Source organism: Heterocephalus glaber, unplaced genomic scaffold (assembly GCF_053883595.1).
Source record: "Heterocephalus glaber isolate CG9 unplaced genomic scaffold, H.glaber_assembly_v1.0 deba00000621, whole genome shotgun sequence".
Taxonomy (NCBI): Eukaryota; Metazoa; Chordata; class Mammalia; order Rodentia; family Bathyergidae; genus Heterocephalus; species Heterocephalus glaber.
This window is the reverse complement of record NW_028258153.1, coordinates 15,221,052-15,241,035: the sequence shown is the minus strand read 5'-3', so window position 1 is coordinate 15,241,035 and position 19,984 is coordinate 15,221,052. Positions and strand designations below refer to the sequence as shown.

Sequence of the window (19,984 nt, the reverse complement as noted above, 5' to 3'; positions counted from 1 at the left end):
GTCAGTGATAGCAAACCTTTTAGAGCTTTCAGTGATACAAACAGCTCACTGAGGCACCCATGCTATAGGTTTGCCACACTGTCCTAGGTGCTTGAGTCCAAGTAGCATTCAGTGTTTACTGTCCTTGGTACAGGTGTGACAATTGCAGTTTGTACCTATTGATCTGGGTTAGGAATTCTACAGGATAACTGTAACTTTCACAGATGTAGCCTGCTAAATGTATTTTTAGCTTTGTATTTGTTTCTCCTAATATCTGATCCATCTGCTTTCTGTCTTTCAGGAATGCCTCAGTTTTTTGTTTTCCAATGTGTTTATGATTTTTATTTATATATGTGTGTAATATATATGAATAAAATATATGTATAATACTATATATGTATGATATATAACATACATATAGCATATAATCTGTACAGTATAATATACTCTTAGATGTATGTGAGAAAATGTAGATAGTTGAATAGGTGTAGGTATACATGTAGATTCTGCTTGTTCATCAAGAAGAATTTAAGAAAGCAGAAAAAACAAGTGTGTTAAGTTCATTGTCATATTCTAGTCCAACATTTTCTTCTTCCTCTCTTTTATTATTTTATTTTGTTGCTTTATTTGTTACTTTTTGAGTGCAGCTTACATAAAATTTTTACATTGCAATGTAATTTTTGTTTTAAAATGGCTTCATTGTTTTATTTCCTTAAGCGTAGAATTTAAATGAGATTTCTTCAGGTTGGCAATTTTTTCCAGAATTAAGAAGTATTGTTAGATGAAGGAAATACTAGAAACTTCAGGGCTCAAAGTTTTGCTAGGCTGAAGGTTTTTGTTTTAAATAATCCTCTGGTTATTAATGTTGTGACTGGTAAATTCAAAAGTAGCTGAGTCGATTTTAAGTCCCACACAGGTCTTCTTCATAATCTTTCTCATTAGTATAAATCTATCAGATGCAACTAGCTGGCATTTTAAGGCATATTTTTAAATGGATTAATTTCACCTCTAGGTTTCTATAACTTATAGACACAAAAATAAGAAATATTAAATAGTTCAAATAAAGTCATATGTGTCTGTTTTCTATATATGTCACATGAAATATTCTATCCTTATTTATCCAGTTGAATTTTTTTTGGCACCGGGAATCAAACTCAGGACCTTGCGCTTTCGAGGCAGGTGCTGGAACCACTGAGCTAAATCCCTGGCCCTCCAGTTGAATTTTTAACATGTATAGATGGTGATTTCTAATTAATGATAATTTCTCTGTATCAATATTATTTATGGTAATGTTGGTTTGCTTATAACAATTGTATAGTATGAGAATGAGAGAGTATGAGAATGTCAGTGGGATCACAGAATTCTCCCTAGTCTGTGAATAGAGACAGTCTAATTCATGTTAAATTGTTTAGCCTCATAAATAGATGGCTTTAGGAGTAGTGAATATATAATTCATATACAATGTAGGACACTTTTAAGAGTGAGAGAGACTGTTACCAATAACTATACACAGAAGAAAGACATACACCAGGCATCTGGAGAAGATACATGGTCCATTACAGCAAGTTGAATTCACATTGGGGCTTACCATCACAAGACTATTTGGTGATCTGTGTAAATTAGCCCTTTTCACAGAGAAAGGAATGTGTGTATAAGAGAAGATATCAAAGCAAGATAGTATTTCATTCTTTTTTGAATCGTAAGAAAAATAGAAATAATTCAGTAATAACTCAAACTATTAAATTATCCCCTGTATTGCTGAATTTTGTTAAAGATTCTAATTAATGAGATGTAGCATAAAAACAATGCATGTCATAAATTGATAGAGTTTAAAAGAAACAAACCTCAAAGTCACATATCTATGACACACCTTTCAAAACAAAACATTTTCTGTATTCCATGCGTAATCACACATCTTACCTCCCAGAGCACACTGCTGTTCTGAAGTTTGTTTTAATATTTTCTGTGCTTTCTTAATTTTGCTATACATGGATATGTATCCCACAGAATGTGTTGCTTTGTTTGGAATTATTTTGAAATTCATTTATGTGAAGTTGTGCTATCCTTTACTTGTCCAACATTGAGTATCTTCTTATTGTTGCATTGAGTGTTAATACGTTTTCACTGAGGAATGGTAGTCATTTGTCTGAACATGACGCAACTTATGTGTCCATTATATGCTAAATGAACATTTTAGTTTTTCTGGATTTTGACAATTTCCAACAGTACTTCCATAAATATTGCTGCATGTGGACCTTGATTCATAAGAATTTCCTAAATAAAGCTAAGAATAAAATTATTGAGTCATGATTTTGCTATATGATACCTAAGTGTGTTTCAAAGGAGTCACAACAATTCCACACAGGTGCCAACAGTGTAATGAAAGCTCGTGTTGTTTTTTGTTCTTGTCAACTCTTCTATTCAACATTTGTATTTTTACCTATCTGATGCATTAAAGTAACAAACTTTAATCTATATTAAAATTTTTTCATGATTTTACTGATCATTCCTTTCTCCATTTTGATGAAAGATTGTTTTATGTCTTTGTTCATTCTTTTACTAGAGGATTATGTGTCTTTTCTTCTTAATTTCAAAACAGTATAGTGTCATTACTAATCCATTTTCTATTTTTTACATTTTATTACCACCCAGTTTGTTGCTTTTTTCTTCAATTCTTATGGTGTATTTTAATAAAGAGAAATTTAAGATAATTTAATTCATCCAAATTTTCTTTACCTGCTTACTTTTTCCTGTATTTTGAAGAAATTCTGAGGTAATAAAAATTTTGTTTTCTTCTAAAAGGTTTAGAGTTTTCCTTTCACAGTTGTTAACTAGAATGTATTATGTAAATGGTATAAAATAAGAATGAATTTTCTTTATTTTCCTTTTTCAATATGGAAAATAACTATCCTACTACAATATATTGATGACTTTATGCTTTCTTCTCTAGTGCATGATAGTGTCTTAATCATACAGACATGGATGTGATTGCTGGTTTTGTTCCTTTCCATCTGGTATCTATTCTGAGTAATCTATTCTGTCTTAGAACTCTAAGTATCACGTATATTATTGGCTCTTGCTGCTCTTCCATGTGAATTTTATAATTGTCAGACTCTTTGAAAAATTCTTTAATTTATGCTTGGAGTGTCATTGAGTTTATAGATAAATTTAGAGATAATTGAAATTCAAGTCTGAAGTGCTTATTTAAAAATTATAATTGTTTTTGAAATCATTTCAGTAATTTTAATATTTTCAGCATTTATCGGTCTCAACTACATTTTTGTATTTGTTGAGACTAAAATTGATAAGAATATTTTCTTAGTAATTCTTAATCTTTGAAGCATCTGTAACTACTTTATTTTATATTCCTAAAAATATTTTTCTCAGACTTCTGAGATTTTTGTTAATTTCTTTAGTCTTTTTAAATTTCTCTGTTATGTTTTTGTTCTTTAATTCATTAATTTGTACTGTTTTTATTTTCTTCTTTGTGCATATTAAATTGATTGATTAGCTCATTAATTTCCTTTCCTTATTCCTAAACATTTAGTTATTAGTTTTTCTGTAAGTACTACTTATACTGTAAGCCATAAATTTTGCTGAGTAGTATTTTAATGTAATTTATTTCATGTAATTTCTAACTTCTTTAATGATTTTCTTTTTGACCCATGGGTTATTTGATGTGTGTGTGCATTTCAATTTATAAATTAAAGGGCCAGGGATTTAGCTCAGTGGTTTAGCCACCTGCTGCACAAGCTCAAGGCCCCAAGTTCAACGGCCGGTGCCAAAAAGAATACATCAATTTATAAATTAGAGGGTTTCTCTTAGATATAAATTTATTAATGATAAGATCAGGGTAATTGGGATATCCATCACCTCAAATGGTAGGGATCATTTCTTTCTGTTGAGTTTGCTTTATGGCCTAGAACATTATCGGTTTTCATAAATGTCCCATGTGTATTTTAAAAGAATATATATTTTTCAGTTGTTAATTAATATATTCAAATCTTCTACATCTTTATTTTCTTCTCACTGCTTGATATACTAAATCTTCCACAATGGTGGCACTTTTTTTTTTTTTTTGGTGCTGGGGATTAAACCTGCTAGACAAACAATCTGCCACAGAGCTACACCCTCAGCTTCAAAATGACAGTTTTGGTTTTATTTATATAGAAGCTATAGAAGTATATATGTTTCTGGTGAAGTGGCCCAGTTTATTTCTAGCAGTGCTTTCTACCTTAAGATATATTTTCTCTGGTAGTAATGCAACAGCTTCATTATATTAATGTTGGCCTAGTATATCTTCCTGCCAATTCTTCAAGTTTTCTATACTTTTGGATCTTGTAAAAGGCATATATTTAAATTTTTATATCATTTTGACAGTTTTTTCTAGAAAATCCATGTACACAGATTACAATTGCTAATACGTCAATTAACTTCTGTCATATTTTGCCTATTTATCACATTTTTCATTATTTTATTGTGTATGTGTTCTTGTGTCTATTTCATGTCTTCTTTTAGATTGTATTAAGGCTTCTCTTCCTTTAGTATATAGTTTTGCATTTTAAAGTTTATTTTTCTGTGCTAGTTTGGAGTTTGCTGTTATTCTTATGTTTTAGGAATTACATACATATTTAACTGAACAAAGTTTAAAATTAATGAATTTCTTTATTCTCCTCTCAAGAACAAGAGGATTTTAACCTCCCTGTTGTCTAACAATTAGCTCTAGATAGCTTGAAACATTAGCAAAGTAGATATTACTTTTATTGCTTATTTTAGAAACAAATGATTTTTAAATTTAACCAAACTTTAACATATTCATTGTTCCCTATTTCTCCTTGCTTCTCAGATCCTCCCTCCTTCCCTCCCTCCTTTTCTTCCGTTCTTACTTCTTTCTTTCTTTTTCCTTTCCTTCCTCTTTCCTTCCTTCCTTCTTTCTTTCTTTTTTTTCCCACAAGGTCTTCTTATGTACTTAAACCAGACTGGAACTTGCTATGTAGTCCAAGCTGACCTTGAACTCACAATCCTCATACTGCAACTAAGATGTTCTTTCTAAGATCATTTTCCTTCTCAAGTTTACCTTTCAGAGGAGTCTTTAGTGACAATCAGTTGACATTAGCTTTCAGCTATAGTTTTCTTGAAACTATGTTTATCTTCAATCTGAAGATGCTTTTGCTAAAATTGTAATTTTAAGCTCACATTTCCTTTCTATATTGCAAATATATATCATTATTTTCTGATTTAATTAATATTCCTTTAACTTCCCTCTGCTCCACTCCAGTCACCTGTAATGCCATCACTTCATTGTTAATATTTTACAGTTCTTGCATACAATGTTTCTTTCATATATTTATTTGAGAAATATATGCATTTGGCTACTGAATTATGTAGTCAGCATATTGTATCTATTCTGGAAAATCTTCAACTATTATCTTTTTGATAGTGTGTCCTTCAGATTCTAATTCCTTCTAAAAATTGAAGATATATGATAGATTTTCTCATTTTATTCTCTGTCCTTGATAAGCTCTCTTTCATTGCTTTGTCTCAATACTGTATTCTGGTTAATTTTTTTACAGCTATCTGTTCAGTTTTTCCTCTTTTCAACTATGTCTGATCCCAGAGTTCTCAACCAAGGCCAGTGTTGCCCATCAAGACACATTTAGCAATGTCTAAAGGAATCTTAGTCTGTCATAACCTAGATATTGTTAATGGTATCTGGTGTATGGATACCAAAGATGCTCACAAGCATACCATAATACACAGTGTACCACTCACAAAGAAACAGTGATCTAGCTCAAGTGGTCAATAGTGTTGATGTGAGAAAAACTTGGTCTAATCTGTTTTAGTTTGTCTGTTGAGTTTTAAACTTCAAGTACAGTATTGTTTTTTATTCGGTTCTATTTTATTCTTGTTTTAAAACTGCCTGATCAATATTGATAGTCTTAATTGCCTCAGCATACTTTTGATACCCACATTAATTTTAAATGTATTCGATTGTTACATTCTGATTCCAGGAGCTGCAGTCTCTGTGAGTTTGCTGTTTCTGTTGACTCTTGCTCGTGGTGGATTATTATTATTATTATTTGCTTAAATTCTTTTACTAGTACATTTTAGGTATACAATATGTTTACATTTATCATTGGGTGCTTTTATCTGTACATGTTGTATCTTGGTTCTTATTGTTTTCCCCATTACCTGCACCCTTCACCCCCTCCATCCTTCCCTATTTACATAAACTTTGTTTCCATTTTTTTTCTCATAATTTTTCATTTCCCTTCTTTCTTTTCCCCTTCTCCTCCTTTTCTCCTACCCCTCTGCACTTTTTCTTCCTATTTCAAATTGTCAATTATTCATCATGGTGGATTTTTAATGTGAATTTTCTCCCTAGAGCTTTATCTTTGAGGGTTCCTCAAGGCCTGTGTTCAGAGTACAGTCATTCAGTGATCAGTACCTGAAGGCTTCGGCACCACCTGAAGGCATGTTAGAAATGCAGTGTTTCAGGCCCTCTAAGAGACCTGTGCAATCAGAACCTCCGTGGGTCGGGCCAAGATACCTATTTCATCCAGTTCTCCAAGTGATTTCTACACATGCCCAAGTGAGAAAGGCACTTAAGGTAATCCTCCAAAGAGTATTTCTGTTTCTTTCACCAGATATCTAGGAATATTACCAATCTAAAATCATTTTTATAATATTTGGGGGTAAGGGAAGATGGAAGAAGTGCTCCCTCTTGCCCCAAACTTACATACAGGAGAAAGAGTTTGGTTAGGAGTTTTCAGGAAAGTGAGTCTCTGTCTCTGTCTCTTTCTTTTCTTCCCTCCTCCCCTCTTTCTATCCCTCCTTCCCTCCCTTCATCCTTCTGTCCCTCTTATCTCCTAACCAGAGCCAACTTTAGCCAGGAAAGCCAATTTCTCAGTGCACATATTTTTCCTCTTCCATCCATTGAGAGTAGCTCCCACCTGCCATCCTATCTTTACATAGGCATGTCTCCCACATGCTTGGGCCAGATATCTAACTGCTGAAGGCACACTAAGAATCCATGTGTTTCCCTTTCTGTAGCCAACAGAAACCCTCCATGTGAATGTTGCCACACTAGCTCATCCCCACTCTCACCCTAATATTTCACTTTCTTACCACTTGTGCTCTTCAGTGATCTTCTGTTTCATCTTAGAAATGGAAATAGGGAAGGGAGCAAGGGAAAGAGGGAGGGAGGGAGGGGTTTTTATATTTTCTCCAGCATTTTTAAGTGTTCTAGACCAAAAGAAATTTGTCTTCACACTTAACCCATTATATTGTCAGAAACAGAAGATCTTGTTTGGTTTTGAAAATACCCCAAATATTACCATGATCTGAAAAGTGGTAAAATGACTCACAGTGTGGTAAGCAGTAATCTCTGCCTCCAGCCTGCCCACAGCAACCATAGGAATGGGCAGGGGCAAAGACAGCCTGTCAGCTTTGGAGTCTGTTACTTAATGATCTCAGTCAGGCAAAGAATTTAATACAAGCTAAGTAATAAATACTGACTCCCAAGCATATGCCCCCTAGCAAAAACAGTTTCTGTACAAAATAAGACGCACAATAACTACTTATTCCCGCTAATTTTAAAGAAACAGATATTTTGCACCAGCAAATGCTTGCAATATTTTATTGTAAGGCAATAAAAATTATGTAATTCCTCTGGGGCCCACATAGAATAGTTAGTCTTTTAGAACAGTTAGTTCTTGTCCAGTGCTATATGAGTTTTCAGGATCGCTCAAGGATTCTTCTCACATTATAAGCTTAGATATAGTCCCTCAGGGAAAGGAATAGGTTGCAATTATAACATTCAATTAACCATCGTATCTTGGTAACAGTATTTTCTAGGTCCCCAGACAAAAGAAACCACAGCTGTTTGGATTAATATTCCAATTCACAACTTTGCTTTCATAAAGGAAGCATTCAATATACATAACAATCCTATAAAATTCAGGGGAAAATGGCAAAGGCAGTCAAAGAAAGTAGTTGGACGTTTGAAGGTTTCCAGTTGTAGAATGTAAGAGAAACACAGTATAATGACATTCTCATGACATCCTGTAATTTTAACTCAACAATTCTGTAACCATTGCAACAGACACCTTATATAGGAATAAGTGAACTACACAAAATTGTTGATATTTGACTATCTTTGATTTTCACTTTTTAAAATTAAATACAGTTGAACTTAAAATTTGCTATCTCAGTTAAAATTTGCCATCTCAGTTAAAATTTATTCTTGCTTCTCTGTAAGCAATGAAATTAGGAATAGAAACAGTTTTGTGTCATTATAGTGTCTAGGGAGGCAGGCTAACAAGAAAGAAGAGATTTTGATATTCCTACTTTTTTTTTTCAGGACCACCAGCAGCATTTTTGTGGTATGCCAGTAGTGTCAAGTTTTTAGATGTTCACTTGTAACTTTGCCTCTGATATTCTGTGGTTCTTTCCAGCCATGCAGCTCTCTTCTGCTTCATTTCTCTCCATTTGTGCTGTTTGTCTCTGTGATGTGAATCCATCCCTATCCATTATGTCATGTCTCCATTTTTCGCTGCTTCTTCAGATTGCACTGAGCCGTAAGAGGTAAGCTGCATAAGAAGAGGGAAAACTGACTTTCCTTTCTGTCCAGGAAGGATTCTCTAGCCAAGGCTTTCCATACCCTGTCCCTAAAACTAATGCTTTCCAAACTACACTTTGAAAGGAACTAATAATAAAATTTAACCACAGTCACATTTATACTAGAATGCCTTGAATGCTGTGGCATATATATTGTGAATTCGGTTCTTGTTGCTATCTTCTACTAGAATACACAGTAGTATCTTTAGCTCTGCATCTCAACAGTCATATGAAAAGTACAGTGTACCAGAAATTTGTGTCATGCACTGCTATATTGAATATAGAATTCCCTAGCCAGTTTTTGTCCACCAGAATCATGAGGATTATTATAAAAAGATAGTATTTGTGGGCCAGGGATCTAGCTCAGTGGTTCTGCCGCCTGCCTCATAAGCACAAGGTCCCGAGTTCAATCCATGGTACTAAAAAACAAAATAAAACAAAATAAAAAACCAAAGAAGATAGTATTTGAGTGCCCCTATTATCATTGCTTCATGCAGTCACATTTCCAAGTGATACTAGGTTTAGCTATTTATATGGGTCAAATTCATCAGACAATAACCAACCTGCCCTTTAATGTTGTACTGTGTAATGGGAATTCTTTTCAGATTGATCTCAATTCCATTTCCAAACTTAGATTACAATGTCCAAGGTCAAAAACGGTACACTAGTAACATCTGAGCTTTATCATGAGACATATTTGAGAGCAGTAAATTAAAATTGCCTTTCATTCAAAAATTCCTTGAGCTTCCTGAACAACCTCACATACCACAGTTTGAATGGTTTATTTATGTATTGCTCATCCTGTCAATTACCATGTAATAGTTAAGGGCAGTGAAAAGGTTCTACCTCACCCAACAGGCCTAGGTTAGGTTTCACCTTATTAATCCTGAAGGAGCCAAACTTCATGACAAAATGCTATTCCAGTGTTATTTCTGTCTTCCTGTCCTAATGCACTGAGTTCACATTGCTTTATACTGAAAACATGTCACAGTATGATGGGCTAAAAATAAATTTATGTCACGCTCCTTGCACTCCAGACTGGCAGTTTTTAAAGTTCTAGTCTTTTCCAGACACAGATAAGTGTATCCAAAATGTTTAGTAAAACAAACGTTTAATACAAGAGAGTGCAGATACTCAGACAATGTGGTATGACATTACAATATTGATTACTCTGACGATGAAAGTCATCTGACTTTTTACAATTGAAGTTCACTATACATAAGACTTATTTCTGAGACTTGTGTCCACATGGCTAATGATAGATTCTTGTCAGTTATGTCAATGATAGGATGTTTCAGTTGGTGCCCACCTTTTATTCAGTGTTTTCACATAGATCAACTTTTTGTACTGTGACTATGTATAATATGCTTTGTAAAATTAAATCCTTACATAAATATATTTCTTATTGGAATTCATGATGGTAGAATTTAAGACATAGATCATGAAGAAATGCTTAATGAGTTAATTTACTTGAATCATCCAGTGTTTGAGATACTGTGGTACTCAAAAGTATGAAGAGGGAGGGAGGAGAGAGATGGGAATAAGGAAGGCTTCTCAGAGAGGTAACTAACTGAATCTTAACAGTGGGAATTTTCCACAAGGAAGGAAATTTAAAGGTTAAAAAAAAAACATGAAAATGTATGAGATGTCTTGTTTGGGAAACTGCAACTAGTTTAATTGGATCATAGCACACTTTTGATGAGACTAGAAACAGAAGTGAACCAAATCACAGATGTTGAGTTTCTTTACTCGTTATGTGATTGAGGTAGATGGGACCTGTAATAGATTGATTTTAAATGAAAAACAACAATATGAGCCCATATCCGTGTTTTAAAAAATGGTATTACATGGAACCTGTGTTCCGTTTTTAAGTAATTAATATCTCCCTACATTCTAAAATCATCTTTCACTGAGTTGTATAACTTAAGACAATAGTGAACCAAAGAAAAACTAGTATAAGTCTGAGGGGCAGAGAGACCCAATATTGGATCTTATATGTACCCATTGCCAGCTATGCAATAGTGGGGAAAGTAGACCTCCTTTTTAAAAATCTTAAAATGAGAATATTATTTTTAGCACACAAGACTGTTACATATTATAATTTATAAAAGTTAATTTCCACATAATTTTCTCATTCAATAATCATTATTTTAACAAAATGGATTGATGCATTATTAAGAATACTATTGGTTGAAATGGTGAAAATTATTTCAACTTGAAGATCTATTATTACTGAGCATTCTATGGTTATCAAGTAACCCTGAGGTGATGACTAATACTGTGATACATTTTTTTTAAACTGGCACAAGTCATGAGATACGTTCATATTTTATGTGTACTTTTCTTATGACTTATTAATCTTCTATTGGAAACTATACTTCTTCCTTCCTTAACTTTTATTTATTTAAATTTTTAAAGAGTTCATTAGAGTATCTCACTTTTACCAGCTTTTGAGTATCAGCCAAAAGCCATTTCTTCTTTTACTTCTTCAACCATATGTTGACATGACAAGATGGAACCACATCTGTATTACCCCCAAAGAAATGTCCTGTTTCTAATTTATCAATTAAAATAATTTCCTCTGTGTGAAACATTTTCAATTGAAACCATGTTTATTAACCCAATTTGGTCTGTTATTCATGACAAGATAAAAATTTTAAAAAGATTAACTCAATAAAATCTTTCTTTTTCTACTGGCCAAAATAAGCAGGAAGTAGTTTCATCCCCTTGAAATATGTGAATTCTCATAATAACAGATTTGAGTACAACAGCACCAAACCCTGATTAAAATAATACGAGTTCTAAAAATGAAATACTGGTATCAAGATTCACACTCAAATATCTTCATATTTAATAACAAAAGTTCTTTTGCTCTTACAGTTGCCTCTAAATACACAAAATGAAAGCATGCAATTACTTGACAACTTTGAGAAGAGGCAAAAGTAACATAGAAACCTGCTTAGAATGTCCTTCCTTCAGCATCCAAACTTGCCTTCGTGGCTTCATTTTTCCAGATTTCCCACTCATGTGCCAACATCACTCTGGGAAACAACAGTCAAGTTAAATTAATACACGGAGGTTAACATAAACTAAAAAGTACCTAGTGGTGCTCCTTAGCAGTGATTTAAACATATTCTTCATGAATCCCACATTCTTCTTTCCTTACCAACCCTCCTCAGGAAGCCCCGGTAGTGGCCAGAGCAGCCTTGTTCCTGGAATGCTCCCGCTTTGTCCACCGCTGCAACCGTGGCAACTGGCCCGAGTGGATGAAAGGACACCACGTGAACATCACCAAGAAGGGCCTGTCCCGGGGACGCTCCCCCATCGTGGGAAACAAGCGGAACCAGAAGCTGCAGTGGAACGCTGCCAAGCTCTTCTACCAATGGGGAGACGTGAGCTTTTTCTTTTCTTCTATAAAACTTACAGCACTTGAATGAAGTAGACAGTTCTTTTTTTTTAAATTGCCCTTGTTTTGGAGACACTTTATTGAGTGCCTTTTATGTACCAGGCACTGAATGAAACTTTTGGGAGGAAATGAATAACCTATTTAATTCTCTCAGTAAGTCTTTGAGGTTAGATGTTACTTTCGCTGTTCTACACTTAAGAAAACTGGTTAATATAGGTCAGGTGACTTGACATATCTAGTAGATGGAGGAACCAGAATCCCATCATCCATACTGGATTCCAAAGCCTTGCTTTTAATTGCTGTATTCATCAGAAACCATCTTTGTGAAAATCATTGTTACAATAATTTAAAATTTGCATACTTGTTTTGGCTCTCTATTCTAATTTATACTTCCCAAGATATGACATTTTACAATCTCCTGATAGAATTTTCTCTTTTGTTGATGTACCAACTCAGTTGCCTGAAAGTCTTTGGAAATGAGCACACACACACACACACACACACACACACACAGGCACATGCATACACACATATATACACAAATACAAATGCCCAGTTTGTATGCAAGTATGGTTATGAATTAGTGAATAAATAAGAAATGAATGAATCTTCTTTAGGCCTTTAATTCCAATTTCTTCACTACAGGAGAGAAAAAAAGGTAAGGAATAAAAAGAAACTCGAGAGGACTAAGTTTTTTCTAATTTTAGACAGAAAGAAACTCAAATATACATATAAAGGGTTCCAAAGATTCTTCTTGCCTTAAAGAGCACTTAATTTCCCTTAATAATTCACCTGAGAGTACCTATCAATGTGCCAATGCAGAATATTTTTTGTTTAGTTTTAGCCACATCTCTTTTTCAAAATACCAAAGCACATTCAAAAGGTATAAATTATACACAGTATGTGTGCATTCTAGCTATTAAAATGAATACATTAATCTTTCCCATTTTAACTGCTATTCTTTGAATTTTCTCTTATACAAACTCATCCTATGTAAAAAAAAATGTATAAAGTATCCTTCATAGCTATCAGATAGAACCCAGTGGTGATGATCAGGACTTAGCATTGCCCTCTCCAGGATTCTGTTGTACATTACATATGTGAGCAGAACTGATTTCTCCCATATGATGTTCATTTTTTTTAAATGGCCAAATTATTACACAATTCCACTGTACTTAATCCTACATTTAATTCTGTTTGGATTTAACAGTATTAAGCACAGGGTTAATATAAGTCAAGCAGTGTAAGTAAAATTCGTATCATCAGATACATAGATAATTTAGTCATAGAAGCAGAAGGAATGAAAATCCATTATTAAAAATCCATCATCATTCCATCTTGCATGATTTTAATTCGCATAAATTAGAAAGGAAGATTCATCGAGCTAGAAATTAAAATACTGAACCTATGTTCTGAACTTCTTTCTCCCTCCCCCACTGAAACTGTGGCTGTGGGCCTGAATTATCATGGCACCTGATTAGAACATCTGACAAGTTAAAATGCTATATTAAAAGATGCAAGTTAATAAACTCATCAAAAGGCCCTGGATGACACATGAAAAACTTGGACATCAGATGTGCATATAATTTGTTCAGTGTACCTGGTTGGGGAGATTTATACCCAATAGTTATGTATTTGCCACTAATATTGGAGAAAAGGCATTGCATGTTCCTGATCTACCTGAGACGATACTACCTACAGAACTAAATTCTTAATTAGCAGATAATAAACTGTTACTAGTCTTTCTTAGAGCAAAGATAACAATGTATAAATCTTTAAGTAAAAATTATGACTTTGTCATGTGTTCCACTTATCTGGAAGACTGTTTTTACCTTCCCCATGGGGAGATCAGATATCATCAGGAGTCTAGCCTGCCCTCAGATGTTCAAAATAGTTGTGTTAATTGCCACATCAACACCTTATTGTTACTTTGTGAGGGTGGGGTATTTTATTTTCTCTCTTTGAAAGGGAAGATGAGTCTTCCCCTAAATTTACTTCATAAATAGCCATGCTAACAAGAAATCTTAGGAGCACACATTACAGTAGACAGAACATGGGGAGAAGAAGAGAGAAGAGACATTATTGGACGAGAATGGAGAGTGGGGAGAGCGGCTAGTCCTAAGCACGTCCTTCAAAAGTGGCACCTTTCAGACAATTTGTGAAGTATATGTCTGCCTGATGCTAGGCCACCATAAAACCGGATTAGATGCGGAAATGTGAAAGCAGCATTATGGGAAAGGTAGGACAGGCAATTGGAGGGTGCCTTTTTTTTTCCTTTGGTTCTGTACTCTTCTTCCAACCAACTGTGAGAACCTGTCATTAAGCCTTTTGACCCCCACTCAACCCCAGGGCTCACTCATCCTAAATGTCACAACCTGGTCGTTCCTCTGGTTAGAAGATAAGTGAGTCGCAGCCCCAGCTTCCCACTAAATAGACCTGCAGAACTCAAGTTTTTCTCTTTCAAACTTAGTGCTTTTATTACTAAAACAGTAATAGTTTCTAATGACTTAGTTTCACAGATGCTGTTTTATGCTCGTGCTTTGTTACTATTAAAATAAAACATCAGATAGAACATTTACATCACCAAGTGACGGAGAGCAGCTGATGGTTTGTTCTTATTCTCAAACCCCTTTATTTTCTATCCAAAACCGTATTAAAACCATTCAGCCCTCTGCTGGTGAAGTGTCTTCCTGTTTTCCACGAAAGACCTCCTAGAACATACAGTCAGTCTCTTAGGGAAATCGGAAGCATAAAGCATTTTTCTTCAATTGTCCAGTTCATTTAAGGGGAGAGGTGTTTTGACTCCTTTGTTATTTCTCCTCAGACAAAATCAGGCAAACAGTTATAAATAACTAACAAAGAGGTTTTGCTAATAATTTCCTTATTAATTAAACAACACACATGAACACTTTATTATAAGAATATAAATTGCAAATGTATTTGCTACATATGCATAATTTATCACTCTGGGAAAGGCCTCCTTCTCATGACCTAAAGGAAAAAAGACAACTTTACTACAATGCCAGTCTCCTTTGAGTCCTCAATATAGCAACAATAATCAACTGTATGATAAATTTGGATGTTTCAGGGTGTCTCCCAAAGCAATCCACCCCCTCATATTTTCTTACTTATACAGGACAGGTGGCCAGATGTGTGAGGCCTAAATCACTCTATTATTCAGCTTATTAGAAGCACAGAGAGGGCTGGGGATTTAACTCAGTAGTTCCACCGCCTGCCTCGAAAGTGCAAGGTCCCGAGTTCGATCTCAGGTTAAAAAAAAAAAAAAGCATAAAGAGATAGATCACTGGTGACTTTTTGAAACATACCAATTTAATAAGAATATCAATTTAATTTAATAAGAATTACAATTTTCCATTAATAGGTAAAATTATTTTTCACTTTGATACTTTATACACTACTATTTATTTGAAAATCTTCTATTAGTAATCCCTGTACTTTGTTTATATGGTTATTCCAATTGTAGTACTTTGTCATGTTCTATTATCTTTATGTATAATGTAATAAATACAAATACAGTTGGTTTATTTCATCTCATTTAAATTGAGAGAGTTCATAACAGAGGCAATATTCATTGAAAAGCTACAAGCCTGCCCTTTACACTGTCCTTCTAACCTACCTTCTCCAGAACTGCAAAAACCTCCCAAGTGAGCCTTAGAGTTCAATGCAGCCTATTGGGATTCTGAAGCCATTCTCCTTTCTCTTCCATTCCTTTCCTTCCATGAGACAGACCTAATTAGTGATCTTTTAAAAATTAACAATGAGATTTGGAGTCACTAAGGTAGATAATTAGACCAGATGTCAAAAACTTTATTTTCCTTTCAGAATATTTTCTTTATTTTTTTTCTAAAGCAATATGGAAGAACTTTATAATAATAATGGTCACTGCTTTCATTCCTTTGCTGATGCTTTTCTTTATCTTTTTCCTTTTTATTTTCTAAGTCTCAGAAATGGTGACTTCCTCAATTATTTTGGGTTCAAGGACAAAATTAGGTTTTGAGTAGAGCTGGCCCATTTCTTCAGTTTGTAGTAGTGGTTTTGCCCCATTGCATTACCTACCTCATTCTCAGAGTGTTTCACTGAATCATCTTTCTGAAATAATAATTCTAATTCCTAAACCCACAGGCTTCCCACAAGAAGGAGGAACCATAAATTCAGTGGTGAGCATTATAGGGTTTCAGATTTACAAGGATTCTTTGACTAAGAGATTTCCCATACAAGTGTTTTCATGACCAATATCCTCTGACTTCCTTGCAGCCATACACACTGCTGACTGCCCTCATCTTTCTGTTCCTTTTATCCTCCGTGACTGTTATGCTCTGGAGCCTCTGACATCTCTGTTTCTGTCCTCTGCCACTTCCCATAGTCCTCTGCTTCCTCCCATGATCCCCTGCCTCCTCCTTCCCCATAATGTAAGCATTGCCTGGAATCTCTTAAAATTTCTCCTGTCAAATTTTCCCCTGGGCTATATTATTTCTGTTTTTCTCACTGTTTTCTGTACCAGTAGCATAGATTTTTCTATCCATAGCACCTTTCAGATCCCAGGACTTCATTTCTACCTGTATTTTGGAGGCTTTTACTTAATATTCTAAAATTCAGTCTGTCCAAAATAAAACCCTTCTCCCCAAATAAACAGCTTTGAACTGTCCCTGAGCTTTCTGTTCTTATTAATTGTACCACCATCTTCTGATATGACAACTTTTGAGCATATTCCAAACCTCTTTCCTCTATTGTTTCTACCTCACCCACATCACTGTGTTCATAGGTCAGATCTTTTTGATTTCTTGTCTGAAAGATGAAAGTATTTTCCCATGTGGTCTCCTCCTCACTGCCTCCCCTCATCTAATCCATCCTACACACTGCCAGTTCGATGATCTATCTAAGGCATAGCCCATCCAAAACAGGCCATTGAAAACAGATCTCCCAGCCTCCAGACCTGCCCTCTCCAATTTATTCACCAAACTTCTGGTGGAGTAAACAGGCTAAAGTGCAAAACCAAATGCATTTCTTGTGCACTTAAAGTGCTTCAGTGGCTTTCCTTTCCCCTTGGGTTGAAATTCAAATTGCTTAGCCTGGCATCAGTGCCCATTTTATAACCTTTGTTCAAACCATTCCAAGTTTATGAATGATGAAGTCAAATGAGCTAATGCACCTAAAGAATGTTTATCTTGAGCCTTTGCATCTAAGATTGTTCAATAATAATAGGTTATGGCATTAATTTTTGAAAGCAGACTGTATGGCTTGTCTCTGCATTATCAGGCAGCTAGCACAATGTCTCTCAAATGGATACTCAGTTCTAATCTACCTTTCCAGCCTTCCAGCACATGATGTGCTCTCATGAAATCATGCTTCAATCAGATGACCTACTTTTCAGTTCCCTAACACACAGTGCCTTTTCCCGAATATGTATCTTTTAGGACTCTCCCCCTGAGTAATGTCTATTTTCCATCAGCCAAACACCTATAGCACTGAGACTTTCTATGATTGTGTGAACTGAATTTAATCTCTTTCTTCTGAACCCACAAAGTGTTTTCAGTTGTTTAATGTGTTATTTCAGTGGACACATGTTAGTTTCCAACACTAAGTCTAATTTCTTGTATGCAAGTCTTATTTCTTGCATATCCAGAATTTAGTAACTTTTCTAAGTATTTGAAAAGTATGACCTAGGAACAAAGAAGAAAGCCATCCAGAATTGGTTCTTACTCATGCACAGAAAGCCAAACTGTTAAACCCAAAGTTCAGTGCTCCTCTCAGCTTTTTCCCTGACTCTCATCCCATAGTCAATGTCTCTTCCATTTTTGCATCCAGTGTATAGTTGGTGTAGAGAAGGAATTACATAGAGGTAGTGTCTTCTGTCTCTTCTTTTGGAAAATTCCTTTTGATAAATCATACAACAGTGCATGATGACTCAGAAGAGCAGCACTGACTTTATGAGAATTGTATAAAAGTGAGTTTTGTCAACCTGCTGTGTTATTAGGTGATATCTCTAATGTAGTTGTTCTATACTCTACTGAAAGAGAAGTTAGCATTTATACTAACTCATAGAGTATTATGAAAGGGGAAACAAAGTCTATAAAATCCAATAAGTGCATACATAATAGCAGATATAAATAAAATTGTAATACCAGAATTATTATACTGTGAACTCATTACAAACTCATGAACACGACACTGACATTCTCGGAAAATAGCTCAATCAGAAGCTTTCTAAGAATCTTTGCCTTCTCATTGCTAGTGCAGTAAAATCTTCTGTTAAAAATGACAGCTTACAGAAGAGGATTATTCTAGAAATAACGCCTTCCTTGGTTGATTATGCCCTCTGCAATGTGAGACCCTGTTCTAGAGCCTAACACGTTTGTGCTGTTTCATTCTTTTTCCCCCGTGGTAGGCAATTGGCGTGCGGTTGAATGAGCTGTGCCATGGGGAGAGTGAGAGCCCAGCCAGCTTGCTGGGCCTCATTTACGACGAGGAGACCAAGAGGAGACTGAGAAAGGAGGATGAGGAGGAAGACTTTTTAGATGACAGTAAGGAGACTCCCTTTACTACAAGAACCCCTGCTTGTAAGAACCTCTGCTTGAGGAGCCTTATTATTTCTTTCTCCTCTCTCATATTCTTACCACCCTCCCATGATTCCCACCACCTCGTTCCCCCTTTTCCCTATGCGTGAATATAAAGCATGTGCATAAAGCCACACAATGAGAGAGCAGAAACCAGACAGAGAAGGGACACGGGGCAGAGAGCTGCTGGCCATGTGGAAAGTCCATCCCTTCTACCCTCTAACTTTTGCTATTGTCTATACATGGGTATCGGGCCTCTCTGAGAGCATCTGTCTGAGAATACAGTTGTGAAAAGTCACTGTCCTAGAAGAGGTTTTGTCAGGTGTTATTGCTCCTAGAAATAATATAAGACAAAATAACAATGAACAGGAAATGTTTTCCAAATCACTAAAATATTTAATCAAGGAATATTACAGTATTTAATATGATATTAAAATATTTACATAGAGTTTGCTTTCACCTTGACAGTGTGCTGCAGGAGACCATAATATTGATTATGCCCAAAGCAGGCTGTAAAGAGTTAACCCCACAATTGGCTCGTTTATAGAAGTGAGTCTGGCTGAAGCCTATGTGCTGAGGTCAGAGTAACTCGCAACCAAATTTCATTCCCACAACTATAACCTTCTTACTAGAAGGACAATGTTCTAATTACAACCATATATTTTGTCTATTCTGTTCCTAACTTGAGCATGCTTTGTCTTGTCCTTTATGAGTCTTGCTTACATTAGTTTCCATAGAAACTGCACAATTGCACATCCTCTTACATATTCTTGCCCTTGCACGTAGCTTACCTTTACCCTACTTGATTACTGATAAAAATCAATGGCTTGGGCTGGCCAGCATCTTTATCGGTTGCATCAGCATTGGTCGTCCTGGCTCCCCGCTTTCTCTCCTAGTTCTGTCTTTTAGTTTGATTTCTCAGGTCTGCATCGTATACTGGGCAGGAAACTAAAACCTAACTGCAAAAGTCTCCAATAGTCTGCTGTACTGTATTGTTAGATGGTGGCAAGTAGATACAGAAACTTCTCTTATGGTAGCAAAGTAGATACAGAAGCTTCTCTTACATCCATCTCCTCTACCAGTTTGTGCATACATTTGCTGTGTGTCATACAAACATGTATATATGTATATATACACATACATGTGTCTGTATGCCTTTTATGAGTATAAACTTCCAAACACGTTATAGAATTAGTATCTTTATATGATACTTTTAACCTTTTCTGGTAGTTCAACATTCAAGTTTTCTGGTTTGATTTTAAGGATTGTTCTTAGTTAATTGATGTCAAATGTACTGCATCCTTACAGCCATGAAAGGTAAAAGGGTAACTAGAATATAACATTGGGCAGGACTAAATGATAATGAAAGAAAAAACTTTTGGTCTACCTTTCCACTTTGACACTA

At 35.1% G+C, this 19,984-nt stretch overlaps 1 protein-coding gene and 1 long non-coding RNA gene across 12 annotated transcripts in view; one reads left to right on the top strand and one right to left on the bottom strand.

Moving 5' to 3' along the window:
- Positions 1–19,984, top strand: part of Unc80 (unc-80 subunit of NALCN channel complex) — a 219,931-nt gene that overhangs the window by 80,286 nt on the left and 119,661 nt on the right. For 6 of the 11 annotated variants that reach the window (XR_015449083.1, XM_087205796.1, XM_087205799.1 and 3 more), the window contains exons 23-24: positions 11,778–11,990; positions 18,411–18,582. Coding sequence is in view for 10 of the 11 variants with exons in the window: in XM_087205796.1 (XP_087061922.1) it covers positions 11,778–11,990; positions 18,411–18,582 (385 nt within the window). In the remaining variant the exon portion in view is untranslated. The remainder of the gene's footprint in view (positions 1–11,777; positions 11,991–18,410; positions 18,583–19,984) is intronic. The other 5 variants (XM_013074516.3, XM_021263510.2, XM_013074515.3 and 2 more) reach the window with 1 other exon arrangement.
- Positions 7,605–11,850, bottom strand: LOC110350496 (uncharacterized). Its single transcript, XR_002397086.2, has 2 exons — positions 11,699–11,850; positions 7,605–8,570 (listed from the first exon to the last, which is right to left on the bottom strand). It is a non-coding gene; the product is annotated as an uncharacterized LOC110350496 (long non-coding RNA).